At 36.6% G+C, this 14,462-nt stretch overlaps 3 protein-coding genes across 5 annotated transcripts; 2 read left to right on the top strand and 1 right to left on the bottom strand.

The window, feature by feature from the left end:
• The first annotated feature begins 291 nt into the window (after positions 1-291).
• Positions 292-3,519, top strand: LOC103932080 (NAC domain-containing protein 41-like). 2 transcript variants are annotated; one of them, XR_007256733.1, is made up of 3 exons: positions 292-455; positions 1,857-2,823; positions 3,256-3,519. XR_007256733.1 is itself a non-coding variant. In XM_048580046.1 (2 exons), the coding sequence occupies exon 1, from the start codon at positions 487-489 to the stop codon at positions 1,513-1,515; it is 1,029 nt and encodes a 342-aa protein (XP_048436003.1). In that variant the 5' UTR covers positions 292-486; the 3' UTR covers positions 1,516-2,823; positions 3,256-3,519. The 2 variants fall into 2 exon arrangements, 1 of the variants encoding a protein (XP_048436003.1); XM_048580046.1 differs by having other exon boundaries at positions 292-2,823.
• A 1,352-nt stretch (positions 3,520-4,871) lies between these two features.
• Positions 4,872-5,607, top strand: LOC103932081 (uncharacterized protein At1g05835). Its single transcript, XM_009341631.3, has 2 exons — positions 4,872-5,092; positions 5,225-5,607. The coding sequence occupies exons 1-2, from the start codon at positions 5,023-5,025 to the stop codon at positions 5,536-5,538; spliced, it is 384 nt and encodes a 127-aa protein (XP_009339906.2). The 5' UTR covers positions 4,872-5,022; the 3' UTR covers positions 5,539-5,607.
• Positions 5,608-6,823: 1,216 nt separating this feature from the next.
• On the bottom strand, positions 6,824-12,956 carry LOC103960406 (aspartic proteinase 36). Of its 2 annotated transcripts, XM_048579729.1 has the most exons (11): positions 12,572-12,956; positions 12,335-12,464; positions 11,968-12,215; positions 10,845-11,072; positions 9,954-10,116; positions 9,749-9,822; positions 9,189-9,276; positions 8,648-8,723; positions 7,727-7,798; positions 7,370-7,562; positions 6,824-7,010 (listed from the first exon to the last, which is right to left on the bottom strand). In XM_048579729.1, exons 1-10 carry the CDS (start codon positions 12,838-12,840, stop codon positions 7,414-7,416), a joined length of 1,497 nt encoding a protein of 498 aa, XP_048435686.1. In that variant the 5' UTR covers positions 12,841-12,956; the 3' UTR covers positions 6,824-7,010; positions 7,370-7,413. The 2 variants fall into 2 exon arrangements, with proteins under 2 accessions (XP_048435686.1, XP_048435685.1); XM_048579728.1 differs by lacking the exon at positions 6,824-7,010 and having other exon boundaries at positions 7,095-7,562.
• Positions 12,957-14,462: the final 1,506 nt, after the last annotated feature.

Raw genomic sequence — 14,462 nt, 5'->3', positions numbered from 1 at the left:
GTAGAAATTGAAAGTTTAGAGGGGCATAAGAGATGAAGATGAAACTTGCGTGTCGAAAACGTAAGGTCTGGATTTTGTTTACGACAAGAGATTTTTGGGCCAGAGATTTTTCATACTGCAATAAACTGGACCCAAGCCCAAGACCAAGCCCAAACCCAACAAAATATGATGAGCCCAGCCCATGATTAAAAGCAAATAACCGCGTTAAGGCGGTGATGAGTCCTGCAACGTTAACATCAAATACAAACGGTCGTCTCTTTGCTTTTATTCAAATTTCAAATCCCATCTCTCTCTCTCTCTCTCTCTCTCTCTCTCTCTCTCTCTCAGGTCGAATTTTTCAGCGCGATCAAATCCCGGGTTTGGTTTTTTGGGCGACGAGCTTCCATCTGTTCTGGGATCGGAGGAACCCTAACGACTAACGAGCGAGCGAAATCGAAATCGAAATCAACTTCCAGGTTCCCTTTTTCTTCCTTTAATTTCTGGCTTATGCTTTCTCTATTTTCTGGCTTAATTTGCACTGCACCGTACGGAAAAGTTAGGGTTTTGTTTCTTGATTTGAATTTGAAATCCCGTTTGAAAATGAGAATGCCGTTGGGTTATTGGGGTGCGCCGTTGGGTTGCCGGTTTCATCCAACTGATCAAGAATTGGTCGCTTCCTATCTTCGCGTCAGAGCTATCGCCGGAAAGCCGTTGGGAATTCCCTTTATTTACGAGTACAATCTCTTTGGCCAAACACCACCCTGGGTGATTTGGGAAAACTTCGGCGGGAATTCCCTCCTCGATCAGGACTTGTTCTTCTTCTACGAGCTGCGTTCTAGCGGCAGCCGCAGCAAACGCCAGATCGAAGCTGGAGGCACTTGGAGCGGAACATCCTCCGACAAAGTTTTAGGCTTGGATGGAAATCAAATCGGGGAAAAACGGCACTTCAAGTATACAAACAAAGGCTCTGAGAACAATGGCGACTGGCTCTTGGAAGAGTACAGTCTTCTTCCTAGCGCAGTTGCTGGCGCAAAGGTGGTTCTTTCTCGACTTAAAAGGAATCCGAGGTCTAGGTGTGGAAACAAGATGGATTCCTCAGTTCCAACTCCTGAATTCAATGAGAAGCCACCAGTCAAGAGGGCAGGAAAACAAGTATTGAATGAGAAGCCGCCGGTTAAGAGAAAGAGAGCAAGAACAGAGGAATTGAATGAGAAGCCGTCAGTGAAGGAAGAAAAAAAAGAAGTGGGATCACAAACAAATACTAGTGCGAGTGTGGTCACCATTGGTGAACTACAAGACTGCCCTAGTACAAGCAGTAGTCCTGATGAAGGAAATAGGATGATTAGTGAGACTGCCAATAATGATCAGGAGTGCATAAGCAACATTCATGGCAATGCGAAGATGACCAATTTTTCTGTTCATGATTATGTGCCGCTGATGAGTGATGTTTATTCTGATCCAATATGCTTGGGCGGTGAAGGTGGTGGTACCACTAGCGATGAAGAAATTATTTTACATGCTGAGAATTTCTTCTAGGCTTTGACCAATGGTTGGGAACGGTTGAAGGTGAATCACCACAAGAACATCCTCAAATTGACGAATGCAGCCAACCGTCGGATGGAATCAAATACTGGACGGACTGCTTGTGGATGAGCGATTCTGCGAATGATCAATAGAGGAGATGTAGAAGGGACGGCAGCTGTCTAATTTCCACAGCGTCAGAAGCACAGTTTTTGATCATGACAAACTTTAATCGTCTTTCTTAGTATACATTTTATTTTGTTTGGTTCTTTAGTTAATTGAGAAATTTGGTGTAGGTGTTTTCCTTGGCTTCTTCTCTGCCTTACTGATCCATTGCATGCCTCTTCATTTTGCAGCCAACGGGTCTACTGTGTTCTCCCATTCATGTACCGAAGGACACATGTCCTTAAGTAAATTCTAGTTTTTCTGGGAAGTGGTTGAACGGTGAAGCTAGTGACCCCTTGGATGATCAGTTTCCACTGTGTATGTATGTGTTTCTAGGATCAGTGCCAATTTTAATGCACTGAAAGCTTATATTACAATTCTCTTCTGCCCAATGTTCTTACTTTCTGTTTATTTCTACTGCCAGAAGGTATCAAGGTTGGTGATTTCGATTACCATACTCAATCTCTTTTTATTTGAAATTCAGATTGATACTTTCTGTTCCTTTGAATTACTCCCTCTGTATGTGTGGTCGTGTGAGCGTGTGCGTGTTCTGTTTATTACACTTGCATTTTGATGTCAGAATGTCGTGTTTAGTTTTCCTTTCATGTTTCCCATTCTTCTTCGCTTTGTGAAGGTGTTGTTAATTTTGTTGGTGATGAGGACATTTCTTGCCACTGCTTCTATGGCTTTTGCTCGAACGTATGTTTCTCTCTTGAATTTTTAGTCTTGATACCTTAGCAACAACTTGTCTATATTAGATGAGGGACTTTCTGTTTTTGGCCTGCAGTGCAATTTTCTTACCGTAATTTTTTGTACTCAATCTCTTACTACAATACTTGCTGTGTTAGTTTACGTTTTACTACTTTTTTAATTAATAAAGTGGAAGCTATGGGCATGTACAACAATAAAGACATACATGGAACAGATTGAACGCCCCACGGAGCACTAGTCCAATAACGTAGTGTCATGTGTAAGTTTTTCTTCACATGTCAATACATTATTGGATTTGGATGTCACGGTGACGGTTAACCTGTTCCATGTAAGCTTGGAAGTTTTCCTGAATTTACAGTCAAGATTGTTCCGTTCTGTGCATTGTTTTTTCTGTTTTACAGGTTCAGTAGTCCAATAGTCTTAAGGCTGCTTTTCATGGAGCCTCATGTAAGTCCCTCTTCTTTTAATTGTTCACTGAATTTTTTTTATTCTTCCTTGGCAGTCGAGGCAAAAAACTCATCCGGATCTGCTTCAAACGCGAACTGTGAATGTTCTGTTAATGTACTTAAACAAAAGTTTCCTGCAAGCACACATACCTGCATACTAGTCATATATACGTGGGTGGGTTCATGTGTTTGCGATCTTCATTTTTGAACGGAGTAGTTGGTAACGGACGTGTTTAACAATATGATCTTGTTATTGTAGAAAAATAGAATGATACTTAAACTTTTGCAGATCTGAAATAGTATGATCAATCTTAATTGATCAAACTCTGATGACAGATGCAAGGAAAATCGTTTTATGTTCATCGATGCAAGGCTAGATATTAAGCTTAGCCAACTACGCAAACATGATGTTTTATGTGCTTTCACATTGTAGGGGACTTGGCCGGGGAACGAGCTACGTGGACTTGATCAGGGATATGAGTTCAGATGGTCTAGGAAATAATTTCAAGGCGAAGAAAAGCATCATCGAACCGTTGCTAAATAGTTTCTACAGAATGTGATGATTCGTTTGTAAAAATTTACCCAAAACGGGATTACTTTACGTTGTTCTAATGTCTTTTCATTAGTCTCCGTTACTCTGATAGAAAATGTGCAAAAAAGCTGGAAGTAGCAGTACGAATTTTATTTGAGTTATGCATCTGAGGTTGTACTTGCTGTGCTAATTTACGTTTAACTACTCTTTTTAGTAATAAAGTGGAAGCTATGGGCATGTGCAACAACACTTTTGTAATTCTGTGGGAGGGGAGGGTATGAGGGTGGTTTGGGTAAAGTTAGTTCTAGGATATTATGTTAACCAACAAGCATGTGGATGGTGTTTTTAGTGAAAAGTTGTGTTCAACAAATTGCGGGGAGTCGATAGAACCACTCAAGAGGAAGAAAGAAAAAAAAAAAGACGAAGAGAGAGGCCCCACCATGCCATGTGACAATCCAAAAAGGGATAAAGACTTAAATGGAACAGGACTCAACGCTCTGGGGAGCACATATTCAATAATGTATTATCATATGTAAGCTTTTTTTCACATATCAATGCATTATTGGACTTGTATGTCACGGTGACGGTTAACCTATGCCATGTAAGATGTTGTCCAACAGAGGCCCTCCATATGTTCAAAATGACTACAATACCTCTATCACATAAGCCACATAAAACAATATTTTACTTTATCCTAATAAAACAATATTTTACTTCATCTTAATTTTTATCACCGTGGTATTGCATTTTTTTGGACTTAATAACAATTATTACTATATAGAGGCGAGTTTTTTACAACATGAAATATACTTTGGCATAGTATGAAATTTATTCATACACATATAACTGGTTTAAGTTAGGATCAAATTTTTTTTATCTCAACATAGAAATTATTCCTAAATAGTTGATTTTTAATAGACGGTCCGATCATCAAGCAACATTACAAAATTAAACTGAAAAGACAGAACGAAAAGATCTGATTTCAAATGAAAAGATTACTAGCCTTCTTGCTGTAAGTCATGATAATAATACTTAACGATTGAATGATTGAGGTTGGCAGCATGCCACATGCATAATTAGTTGGCGCAGACAAACCCGCGCTACTGTATGAAATATTCATGCATGTGATTGGTCTGACTTCGATGTCTCTGTGAGAGAGAGAGAGAGAGAGAGAGAGCAATATGATCAACACACACAGAAAACTTGGAATTGTTGTCAGCTTTTTGGGGCACTGACGTTGGCCATGTGAGTCAGCTTGTATGTAAGGGAAGCATTGTACGTACAAATACTGGCCCCAAGTTCCTTTTCCAAATGCCCTTTTTTCCTCCCGATTGCATGTGACTCCCTCCGCTCTCTAACAACTAACAAGCAAAGAGATTCATCGATTTCATGGGTACACTGTTATTATAGCGGCTAGTACTAATAATACAAATATATGTTTGTTTCAGTCCATATAACGTTATCATTGATATGGTACGTCATAACACGTGTCATCTAAGTTGTTCTCTTCCGCAAGTATCGCAACACCAACCACATAAAAAGCTTGCTACTCACTCCACCCCATCCTTCCACTCCTAATTGTCTCTATATAAACCAGACGCTGAAAGTCTGGATCCAACCACTTTAACCACCTTCTCACTTGATAATCTTACAGTCGAAAGAGCAACAATGCTTTGCCAACCAGCTTTCATGCTTCTTCTCTGCACTTCTCTTACACTTGCTTCTCTTTTCCCCTACGGTCTCTCTCTCTCTCCCCCTCTCCCTCCCTCCCTCCCTCCCTCCCTCCCTCCCTCCTCCTCCTCTAAAATTTACTTGGGTTTTAATTAACTTGGTTAATTTTGATACATATATGTGTATATATATGTTGCAGGATGGGGAGCAAAATGCAGTACCAATGAGGAAGCTCCAACAGTGCAACAGACCCAGGTGGAGTTTGGAAGCTCTCCAAAATTCATGGTACAAGTGAATAACAAGTGCCCAATGTGCCCAATCATCAACGTCCATTTGAAGTGTGGAAGCTTTCCTCAAGCTCTGGTGAATCCCCGGCAGCTCAAGGTGCTTGCCGTCGATGATTGTGTAGTCAACGGCGGGTTGCCGTTGGCACCTCTGCAGACGTTTTCCTTCAATTACTCTCACCCAAAGTATCTCATGTATCCTAAGATTTGGTACTTTCAATGTGAGTGATTTGATGTAATTAAGTAATTAATTAGCAGACACTAATTTCCTTTGCTTTTAGTACAATTTGTTAGTTCATGTGAATTGTTCTTCATTAAGCTCATCTGCATGGAGCTAGTAGGGGATTACATTAAATGGATCAAAACAGTATTTGTTGATCCAACGAAACCAAATTGATGATAGAAGCTTTAAACTTGCTATGTAACTCAGAATTTAGGATAAAAATTGGGGGTTTTTTTAAGCCAAAATGATCATTGAGATTGACAGAACTTCTCACTTTGGTCCATAAAATTTAAAATCGATAAAATTGGTCATTGAGTTTGTTGAGTTTGTCCAACGTAAAAAATTTGGTTATTCGTGAAGATTCTCCTTTAAATAAAGGTAAAATGACAAAAATACCCTCAAATTTTGTAAAATCATTTTGATCCATTATTTATTAAATTGAGGGTATTTTTGTCATTTTGGTACTTATTTAACTGTGGTTTTTCAAAGAATGACCAAACTATTAACAGTGGACAAATTCAAAAATTAGTTCTATTGATTTCAAATCTCAAGAGACCAAATTCAACAACCAAATTTGGCTAAAAAGCCGAGTTTTGGATGCTCCTCCCCTTGAACCCAAGTTCGAACGGACATGATCACAACCAAACGTAAGATGAATTTACTATAGAATATCGTTTGTATCACGGCTAAAATTGTTTCATTAGCGTCAATAATGCGCATCCTTTTTCACCTGTTGCACGATCCATCCAAATTATTATGTCAACGAAAAAGATCCTTGCCGGATGCTTTTCCTAAGGATCCCATGACCGTGACCGTTTATCATACATCGTGCAATTAGAAATCATTTTAAAATTTAAAATTTAAAATTAAATATAAATAGTACTTAAGGAAAACTAACTATATGATGTATGATGAACGATCACGATTGATGAATCCCTAAGAAAAGGATCTGGCGAGAAAATCCTTTTCCTTATGTCAAAACATGGGCGCAAAGTTTAGCTTGGGCCACATCTTTGTCTAGTGTTGGGCTTTATCATTGGCTTGGAGCAGCTTGAACCTAATCCTTGGTTTTGCCATAACATGCCCTCATTTCCTTCTCTGGACAAACGCTGCAAATTTGTCATCGACAACTCAATTGTTCTCCTCTCCCAACCAACTTTGCTTTTCCATGGTATTATCTTCCTAGTCTAGAAAGCTGTCACATTTCTTTCGATTAAAACGTTGTCGGGTGCGCGTCACTTACTGCACCTAACTCTGTTTTAATCTGGCCGTTGAATGGAACAAATCAAAAGAAAAGAAAATCGAGGAATACGATTAAGAAGAAGTGCATGAGGTAAAAAAGGATAGCCAAAATGTAAAACTTTAGATCTTACATTAGCTCCGGTAAAGTTTTCGCAACTGTAACGCAACATATGATGATGTGAAATTTAACATGCATCTTGTATGTGCTGATGAAATTAGATATGTGGGCAATTCATCTGTGCAATACAAACAACGAGGCGATAACTGTGAAGTTCAAAGGCGCAGCCATCGAACCACTGGATCGAGCCACAGAGGACACATATACTAACGATCTTATGTACAATTATGTCAGGACCTAAGTTGAGACAATTCAAGACTTGAAAACCATATACAATATTCTCAGAAATCTTCAGAAATTCACAACGGGCAGAAAAATATAAACCCATAGCGAAGCTTCAAAACCATAAGTCTATCCTAGCTTGTGTTTTCACCTTCGGTGTTAATATAGACCCGCAAAATCACAACCTTTCTATACACCATGTCAAAAACCGTTTTCATAGTATTTTCTCTATTTTTTTTAATTTTCTTTCTTTACCTTGAAATCTGGCTGTCAGTATTTTGTTTTAGCTGTCCTCTTCACTAAACTCTGTGCAGCAGCATGGTTAGCAACACGAAGATTATAGCCCATCGGGTATTCAAATAGGAAGCAGAAGAGGAAGAAATATAGTGGGAACCTACTAAGTGCACTGTTCCACTCTGTTCATCCTGTACTTTAATACTCGATGAGCCTGAAATTGACCATAGAAAAGTTCAGATTAGTAAAAAGAAGAGAAACTCACATTTGAAAAGTGTCTAAAACCGTCTCTGGTAAGTAACCGGTAAGCCTAATTAGGATGTACTCATATTACTTGAACACACAGACATTAAGAACAGAAAATAACATGACACTCACAGTTATACTCGGTCCATCCAATGACTTGATTCTCAAGATCATACAGGACTAGCTTGTTTGAAAGTACCAAATCTGCAAGAAACACTTTAAATGATCAAGTCCACCAGGAATTTCATGCAACTCTCTTGTGTCTTGCTCATCTCATGTATCATGTCATTTAAACTTTATATAGCTATGCTTACCCAGTCTTTAGTTGCATTTGAAGATTGATGCCACATGACTATGGTCGCTTATACTGAATATTAACCATAACTACTTATAATACCACACACAATAAGTGTGGGAAAGTTGGCTATATTTATGATACATGGAATCGTAGTATAGAGCTAAACCCAAATATTATTCTTTATTAAGCGAAATTTTACATCAAATTAAAAAAATGGACATACGGTCTAAATAGTACATTTGGTTCAATTGTTCCATTAGACTCCTCAATTCCTCATAGGCATCCCAACACTGAATCTATGATCTCATCTTAACCTAAAGTAAATGTTACAATGAGAATCACAAGTATCAATGAATACTAGAGCAACGGTGTGAGTCAGCATGAACTGTATTACAGTCCTTAAGTTTCAAAGAGAAAATTTCCATATTTTCCTCATAAGTTTTTTTTTCTATAGGCACTTTGTTTTTCTCCATCCTTCCTTTTACATTCCCCTTTCGAAACAAGTATTTGTTTCTTATCAAAAAGCAAAATATCAAGACACCCCTACGTAGCTCCTCTATTTACTAGATTTCTCGTGACTATAAATCTTTAAAAGAAGAATTGATATTACAATTACTTACAATACCTAAGAAAGTCTTGCCTTGAACTTCGGAGTATATGCTATAACGATTCTAGACCTTATATTTTGGAAGTTATATATTTACTCAAGAAACTGAAAAGTCACTCCTCAACACAAACTAAGAATGAGACATTACCTCCCAAAAGAGTCAAGTTCTTCCTATCCCTTGATTGTATCCCACTGTTTTGCCAACCAATACACCAAAAGCCTTCCTGTAGAATAATAGATTATAGTGGAACAGAAATAAAAAAATTATCAAAATGAGAGGGTAACAATACTTGCATTAATAGCTCAACCAATATTTATCATATTTTAAAAAACAAAAATAGTAGCAACTGAAGAAATATAGTAATTGTTGGCCTTTTTTAATTTTTTAGTTGGACTCTCCCTTAGATGGACTACTTGTCCGTTTTCCTCAGCATCCTTTTACTCTTTTCTTTTACAGGATTGCAGTTTCTTAGAAATAAATTAATAACAATAAATTTGATAATTGGTACCACGGGAATAAGTATGCTAGCTGGGCCCATAAATAAACACACAGAATTCTAAAATCCAAAGCCAATTAGTTGGCAAAGATATGAAAGCAAAAACAAGCTAGTAATACGGGTAAACCTGAATAAGAATTAAGAACAACTCATCAATAAAGCCTGAAAAAAAATTCAGTTTAATATACTTACGTAAGTGAACAAATAGTCATGTGGATAAACCTTCAAAGAAAGTGAATTTTCAAAGTAAAAGGTGACCACAGGAAACCCATCATCAACACTGCAATAAAAAGCAAAAGGTACAAATATCAGGGAAGCGTCCTGCACTATACAATTTATTTATTTTGAATAAGAAACACAAACATAATGGACAAGCATTATATAAAAGCTAAAAACTGCCAGTCGCTTACCAAATTATATCTGTTCCAAATGAACAAGTTCAAGATAACGAATATATTGATTTACATCTACACAAAAACAGATGTACTTATATCCATTTTAACATTTACGGCTGTTGCATCCCTTCTAAACTTACAATGATTGCTCGTCTTATCTGATTCCAGTTAGCATTTAAGCACCTTATATAGAGATCCAATCAGCATTTTCTCTCTGGAATAATATATCACTCCAGACAAATCTTAATCTAATGACTCAAACATTCAAGATATTATAAATAATCAAAATTCAATAATATAAAACTTTCTTATCTGCTATTACTCCTAAAAGAAAATTCACAACGGAATACACCATACCTTCCTGGATACTGGAAGCATGTATACTCTCCGTGAACAGTTTGAACATTCAAATCATTCTGCTGAGCGATAATCTAATAAGAAAGCATTTCATTCAATACTGACGTAAATATTCACAGATTAAAAATAATAATAAAAATCATATTTATGAATGGAAAAAATTAATGACAATCTCCAGAAGAGAAAGTAATTGCATAGCACATACCTTACTTACTAAGGGCTGATAAATCACATCTGGAAGATAAGCCAATGTCGTACCACTGTCAATTATTGTCCCTTTTCTATCTCCCGATTCAAATACATCTGTTGGAAGACTTAGAAAAGAACGGCCAACTTGAACTGCTTTCATGTTGACGTTGTAGTGCGACCTAAATTTTTATAACAAATTGCAGCTTAATTTTCCAACAAAAGAAGAGCATTTTTTTTTCTGGTGACATTCTCATAGATGCAAAAGAAACAGCAAATTTTATGCACGAAAATATAGGAAATTATTAGATTATCTTCTGCATTTGAGAAAATATAGAAGTAATAATATTTGGTACTTCTTATAAGGTCCTTGAAAGCATTTTTAGAAAAGAAAAGGCAGGGATAACATAATGTTAAAAGTCGTAATCCAAAAGATAAGAAGATACTAGACATGTTTCAAAAGAAAATATGAATAAGATATAGTACATAGATAAGTTTTTCTATCCCTTTTCAGTCTTCTTTGTTTTATTGCTTTTGAATTACTATAAAATCAAAAATTATCTTCAACAATCTAAGAGAATGGTTGAATCGAATGGCTGTTACAGTTTATTTACAAGTTTGAAAACTTAATAAGAATAAATGTTTGCATTGCTTGCTTGACTTCTTGGGAAGCTTGGCTTTTAATCTGAGTCATATTATAAGCCGATGATTCTCGTCTAGTTTTATACATACCTAACAAGCAAAGAAAAAAATTAAAACATATAATACCACTAAATTATGGGAATAAAAAGTACTAAAATGAAACACCAGTTTTATCAAGCAAGAAAACGACCACAAAATACCACTTAAATGCACATAAAACAGATGAATGAAAACATTACAATATCAAAATGCAGAATAGAATACATACTGGTTTGGTACCAAGGGAGTCATGTTAACTTTTGGTTGTACAACACGCCCAATAGCAAAGATACCACCTCCATTCTTGCCATCTAAGCAATGAGCAAACATCTTCTTCACTTTCCCAGATGAAGCTAGCTGTGAAATAATTGAGGAATTTGATTTGCCAAAACCAAGTATTCCATCAAGTGCTCCTTCCCCAGATGAGCCTAGGTCACCAGATTGTGTAGCACCACACCTATTCACAAACGTCAATACAACCATACGAATGGTAACCATATTACACATATACATGCACATGTATATGGGCTCACAATCGAGAGAGAGAGAGAGAGAGAGAGAGAGATTGTTTTCTCCTATCAATCAACAACTGTTAGATTGTTTTCTCCTATCAATCAGCAACTGTTCATTCACTTTCTTTTCCTTTAATAAAAAGTAATTTATGACAACAAGCAAGTAGGTGGAATATCATTGTTCAGCAAGGGACAAGCAGTCCATCCAAAATTTATAAGAAGAACAAAATACCACGCTGTCAAAATTACACAGTTCAATGCAAAATAACAACTGATGGTTTACTTTGACCATTTTTGTGATGATAAAAGTATTTAGTTTTGCACACATATAGGAGTTACGAAAACTTCAGCTGAATTAAATGGGGGAAATGAACAGAAAAGGAGAAAAGGAAAGTTCAAGCAGTTAACCTAACTTCCTTGTTAGGGGAGGAGGACTTTGTTAAGTTGGAAGAACAAAATTCTTGAAGATTTTGGATGACCATATCATTGAATTATCCACTAAGAGCTCATTTATCATCAGTCTAACCCAAAATTATGTTTTATCCCGTCCATTTTTTCCCGAACTTACAACCCTCCCACCCTTGAACTAAATTATCCTCGTACCATAATTTAGAATCGGTCCATAGTTACAGCTGAAAATTGCATATCTTTGTCTTTTATGCACAGAACAAGTTTCCTATCACTATTTTGACCACTAATCTTCTCAACATGGCTGAATTAGTACTGATTTGAGGACTTGTTTGTCCCCAAACAGTTACATGTAACTTACCAAGCATTAGTCTCAATGAAGCATTTATTCCAATCAAGTACAAAATATCATACCAAGTAGGAAGAAATTACCCAAAAATGATGCTCCCATTGGCAGACGTAGTTTCAAGATCACCGGACACTCGATCATAAAACACAATATCCTTGACAAAGTAACCGGCAGTGGAGCTGCCATCCCCATATATTTGCAGGTAAGGGCATGTCATATTAGCCGTACATCCAGACAGCGGACCGTCATTTACGTCCAAGCAAAAATCTTGATTACAAGGAACCAATTTACCAGTGGAAGACTGCTTAAAATCATATAGAGTAAGATCAATCTGCCATAGCCAAACAACCCAAATAAGCAAAACACAACCAATTCATGGGGCAAAACAATAACGAAAACCCGAAAAGAAAACGATGCAAAGAATCAGATGGAGAGGTCTCAATCTCATACCCCAAGTGTGCTTCTCTTTGGGCAATCTCTGCATTGGATACAGTTGACCCACATAATATCACTGCCTGTATCAACTTGTACATAGTAGTCCTTGGTAGGTGTTCCAATTCCAATTTTGGCATAGTATAAACTACAAATTCCAAAACAAGCAAAACATATTAATAATTACCCAATTCAAAGCAACACGGAATATAAATATACATGAAGAATTGCGGTGGGGAGAGAAGAAATGGGTACCCAACGGCATCAGGGCGGCCAGAGCCGCCCAAGGGGAGGTCAACGTCGGCGAGAAATCGAAGAGTCCGCTGGATATCGTGAGCTTTAAGGGCGCTCAAGGAAGGCTCGCGGCCGGCGTACTTGTACTTGACGCTGAGAAAGGCGTTGTTGAGAGCGAAGGCGGTGGTGATTTTTGTTGAAATCAGGAGCAGGAATAGCAGGGAGAAGCTGGCGCACGAGCCTCTCAGAGTGGCCGCCGCGGTCATGATCGACACCGTCGTTGAAGCCATGGCTTGTTGGGTGGCAATGGCATGGAGGAGGAGACCCGGAGAGGCCAGAAGCGAGAAAGAAGAAAGGAAGGGGGAATTTGTATAGCCTTTTTGGTTTCGTTGTTGGCCGAGAGTCAAGTTGGTGGGAGGAGCAGTGGTGGGACCCACACCCACTCGCGTACTGTATAAGTCGCGAAACCAACGAATAACTGCCTCCCCTTGTATTCATTTCTTTCTTGTCCTTTGTTTGGCATTTGAAAATTCAAATTTACCCATTTCCCATGATCCTTTTTTGTAATTTACCTTCTGCTCGCAACTAAATTCTTAGGCACTTTCATTTGAGCTAAATTTATTTTAATAAAAAATTATCTAATAATTTTATTTAATAAAAAAATTAAAAATTAATGAAAATTCTTAAATTTTAGTAAAAATGACAAAAGAACTTAAATTCTAATAAAAATGACACAATTTTAATAAATAAATAAATAAACTTGACGCGCGAGACTCATGCATCTATCACAGACACTGAACGATACTACACTATTTACTGGTCCAATTTCATAAATAGTGTCTAACTTTTTTTCCACTTTCAAAATATTGTCTAGTTCTTGGTCATATTCATAAATAGTGTCTAGTTATTAGGTCTAGTTTCCTAAATAACATATTGTAATTGATGCAGTTTCATAAATAGTGTATCTTTCTTGGTCTAGTTTGTAAATAGTGCCTAGTTATTAGTAGACTTTCATAGTGCCTAACTTTTTGTCCAATAACATATAGTAATTGATGCAGTTTCATAAATAATGTATCTTTTTTAGTCCAGTTTCGTAAATAGTACATAGTTATTGGTTCATTTTCATAAATAGTGTATATTTCAGTTTCATAAATAGTTTTCACCTATTGGTTTAGTTTTGGAAATAGTGCCTAATTTTTGTTTTCGTTTCATAAATAGTGTCTACTTATTGGTTCAATTTCATAAATAGTGTTTACTTATTGGTCTAGTTTCATGAATAGCGTCTACTTATTGGACAAGTTTTATAAATAATGTTTAATTCTTGGTTTACTTTCATAAGATTTGAAACTTAGACAATTTTTGGTACTGTAAAAGCACCCATTACGCTGAAAACGATAAACCCAGAAGTGACCCTATAGATCAAAACCTTTAGAAGATTATGTTCTCTGTAATTATATTTAAAAAGTTTTCAATTACCAAATTAAATTTTCTCATATTTTTTATATACCTACAATAATAAATGTAGCTCTCCATCCAATTTCTTAAGCTTTGGCATCATCTTGGATAAAATTTTCGCAACTTGTATATAAACACGTGGTGTACCACCCTATATTTCGAGCACATTGAAAATCTCTTGTCATCTTGACTACTATTGGAAAACAACACCACAAAATTTTCACAATTTAATGTATTTTTTTTTCTTATTATTAAATAAAATTATTGAATGGTTTTTTATTTAAAAAAAAAAAAAGATTTGAAGCTTTTTTTATTAGTTTTTTTCTAAATTACTATTCACCTCTTCTTGAGGAATTTACATGGAACAAGTATTCAAAGGTGATGGGATTCGATATCAATCACGCGATATCAACTACCATGGAAATTTCATTGTATACTGGCGAAATATAGAAAAATC

Source organism: the organism of the source record quoted next, unplaced genomic scaffold (genome assembly GCF_019419815.1).
Source record: "Pyrus x bretschneideri cultivar Hongxiangsu unplaced genomic scaffold, Pyrus_bretschneideri_v1 Contig14, whole genome shotgun sequence".
NCBI lineage: Eukaryota > Viridiplantae > Streptophyta > Magnoliopsida > Rosales > Rosaceae > Pyrus > Pyrus x bretschneideri.
The sequence above is the reverse complement of the archived record's forward strand: the minus strand, read 5'-3'. Positions and strand labels throughout refer to the sequence as shown.

What these genes read in the sequence shown, in the direction of transcription:
- LOC103932080 (XM_048580046.1), top strand. Translation starts at nt 487, where the DNA reads ATGCTTTCTCTATTTTCTGGCTTAATTTGCACTGCACCGTACGGAAAA.
- LOC103932081 (XM_009341631.3), top strand. Translation starts at nt 5,023, where the DNA reads ATGCTTTGCCAACCAGCTTTCATGCTTCTTCTCTGCACTTCTCTTACA. An exon ending in TGCTTCTCTTTTCCCCTACG is followed by an intron (nt 5,093 to 5,224) that starts GTCTCTCTCTCT and finishes TATATGTTGCAG; the next exon opens with GATGGGGAGCAAAATGCAGT.
- LOC103960406 (XM_048579729.1), bottom strand. Translation starts at nt 12,840, where the DNA reads ATGGCTTCAACGACGGTGTCGATCATGACCGCGGCGGCCACTCTGAGA. An exon ending in GAACTTGACTCTTTTGGGAG is followed by an intron (nt 7,799 to 8,647) that starts GTAATGTCTCAT and finishes TGTTTCTTGCAG; the next exon opens with ATTTGGTACTTTCAAACAAG. An exon ending in TGGATGGACCGAGTATAACT is followed by an intron (nt 7,563 to 7,726) that starts GTGAGTGTCATG and finishes GGTCAATTTCAG; the next exon opens with GCTCATCGAGTATTAAAGTA.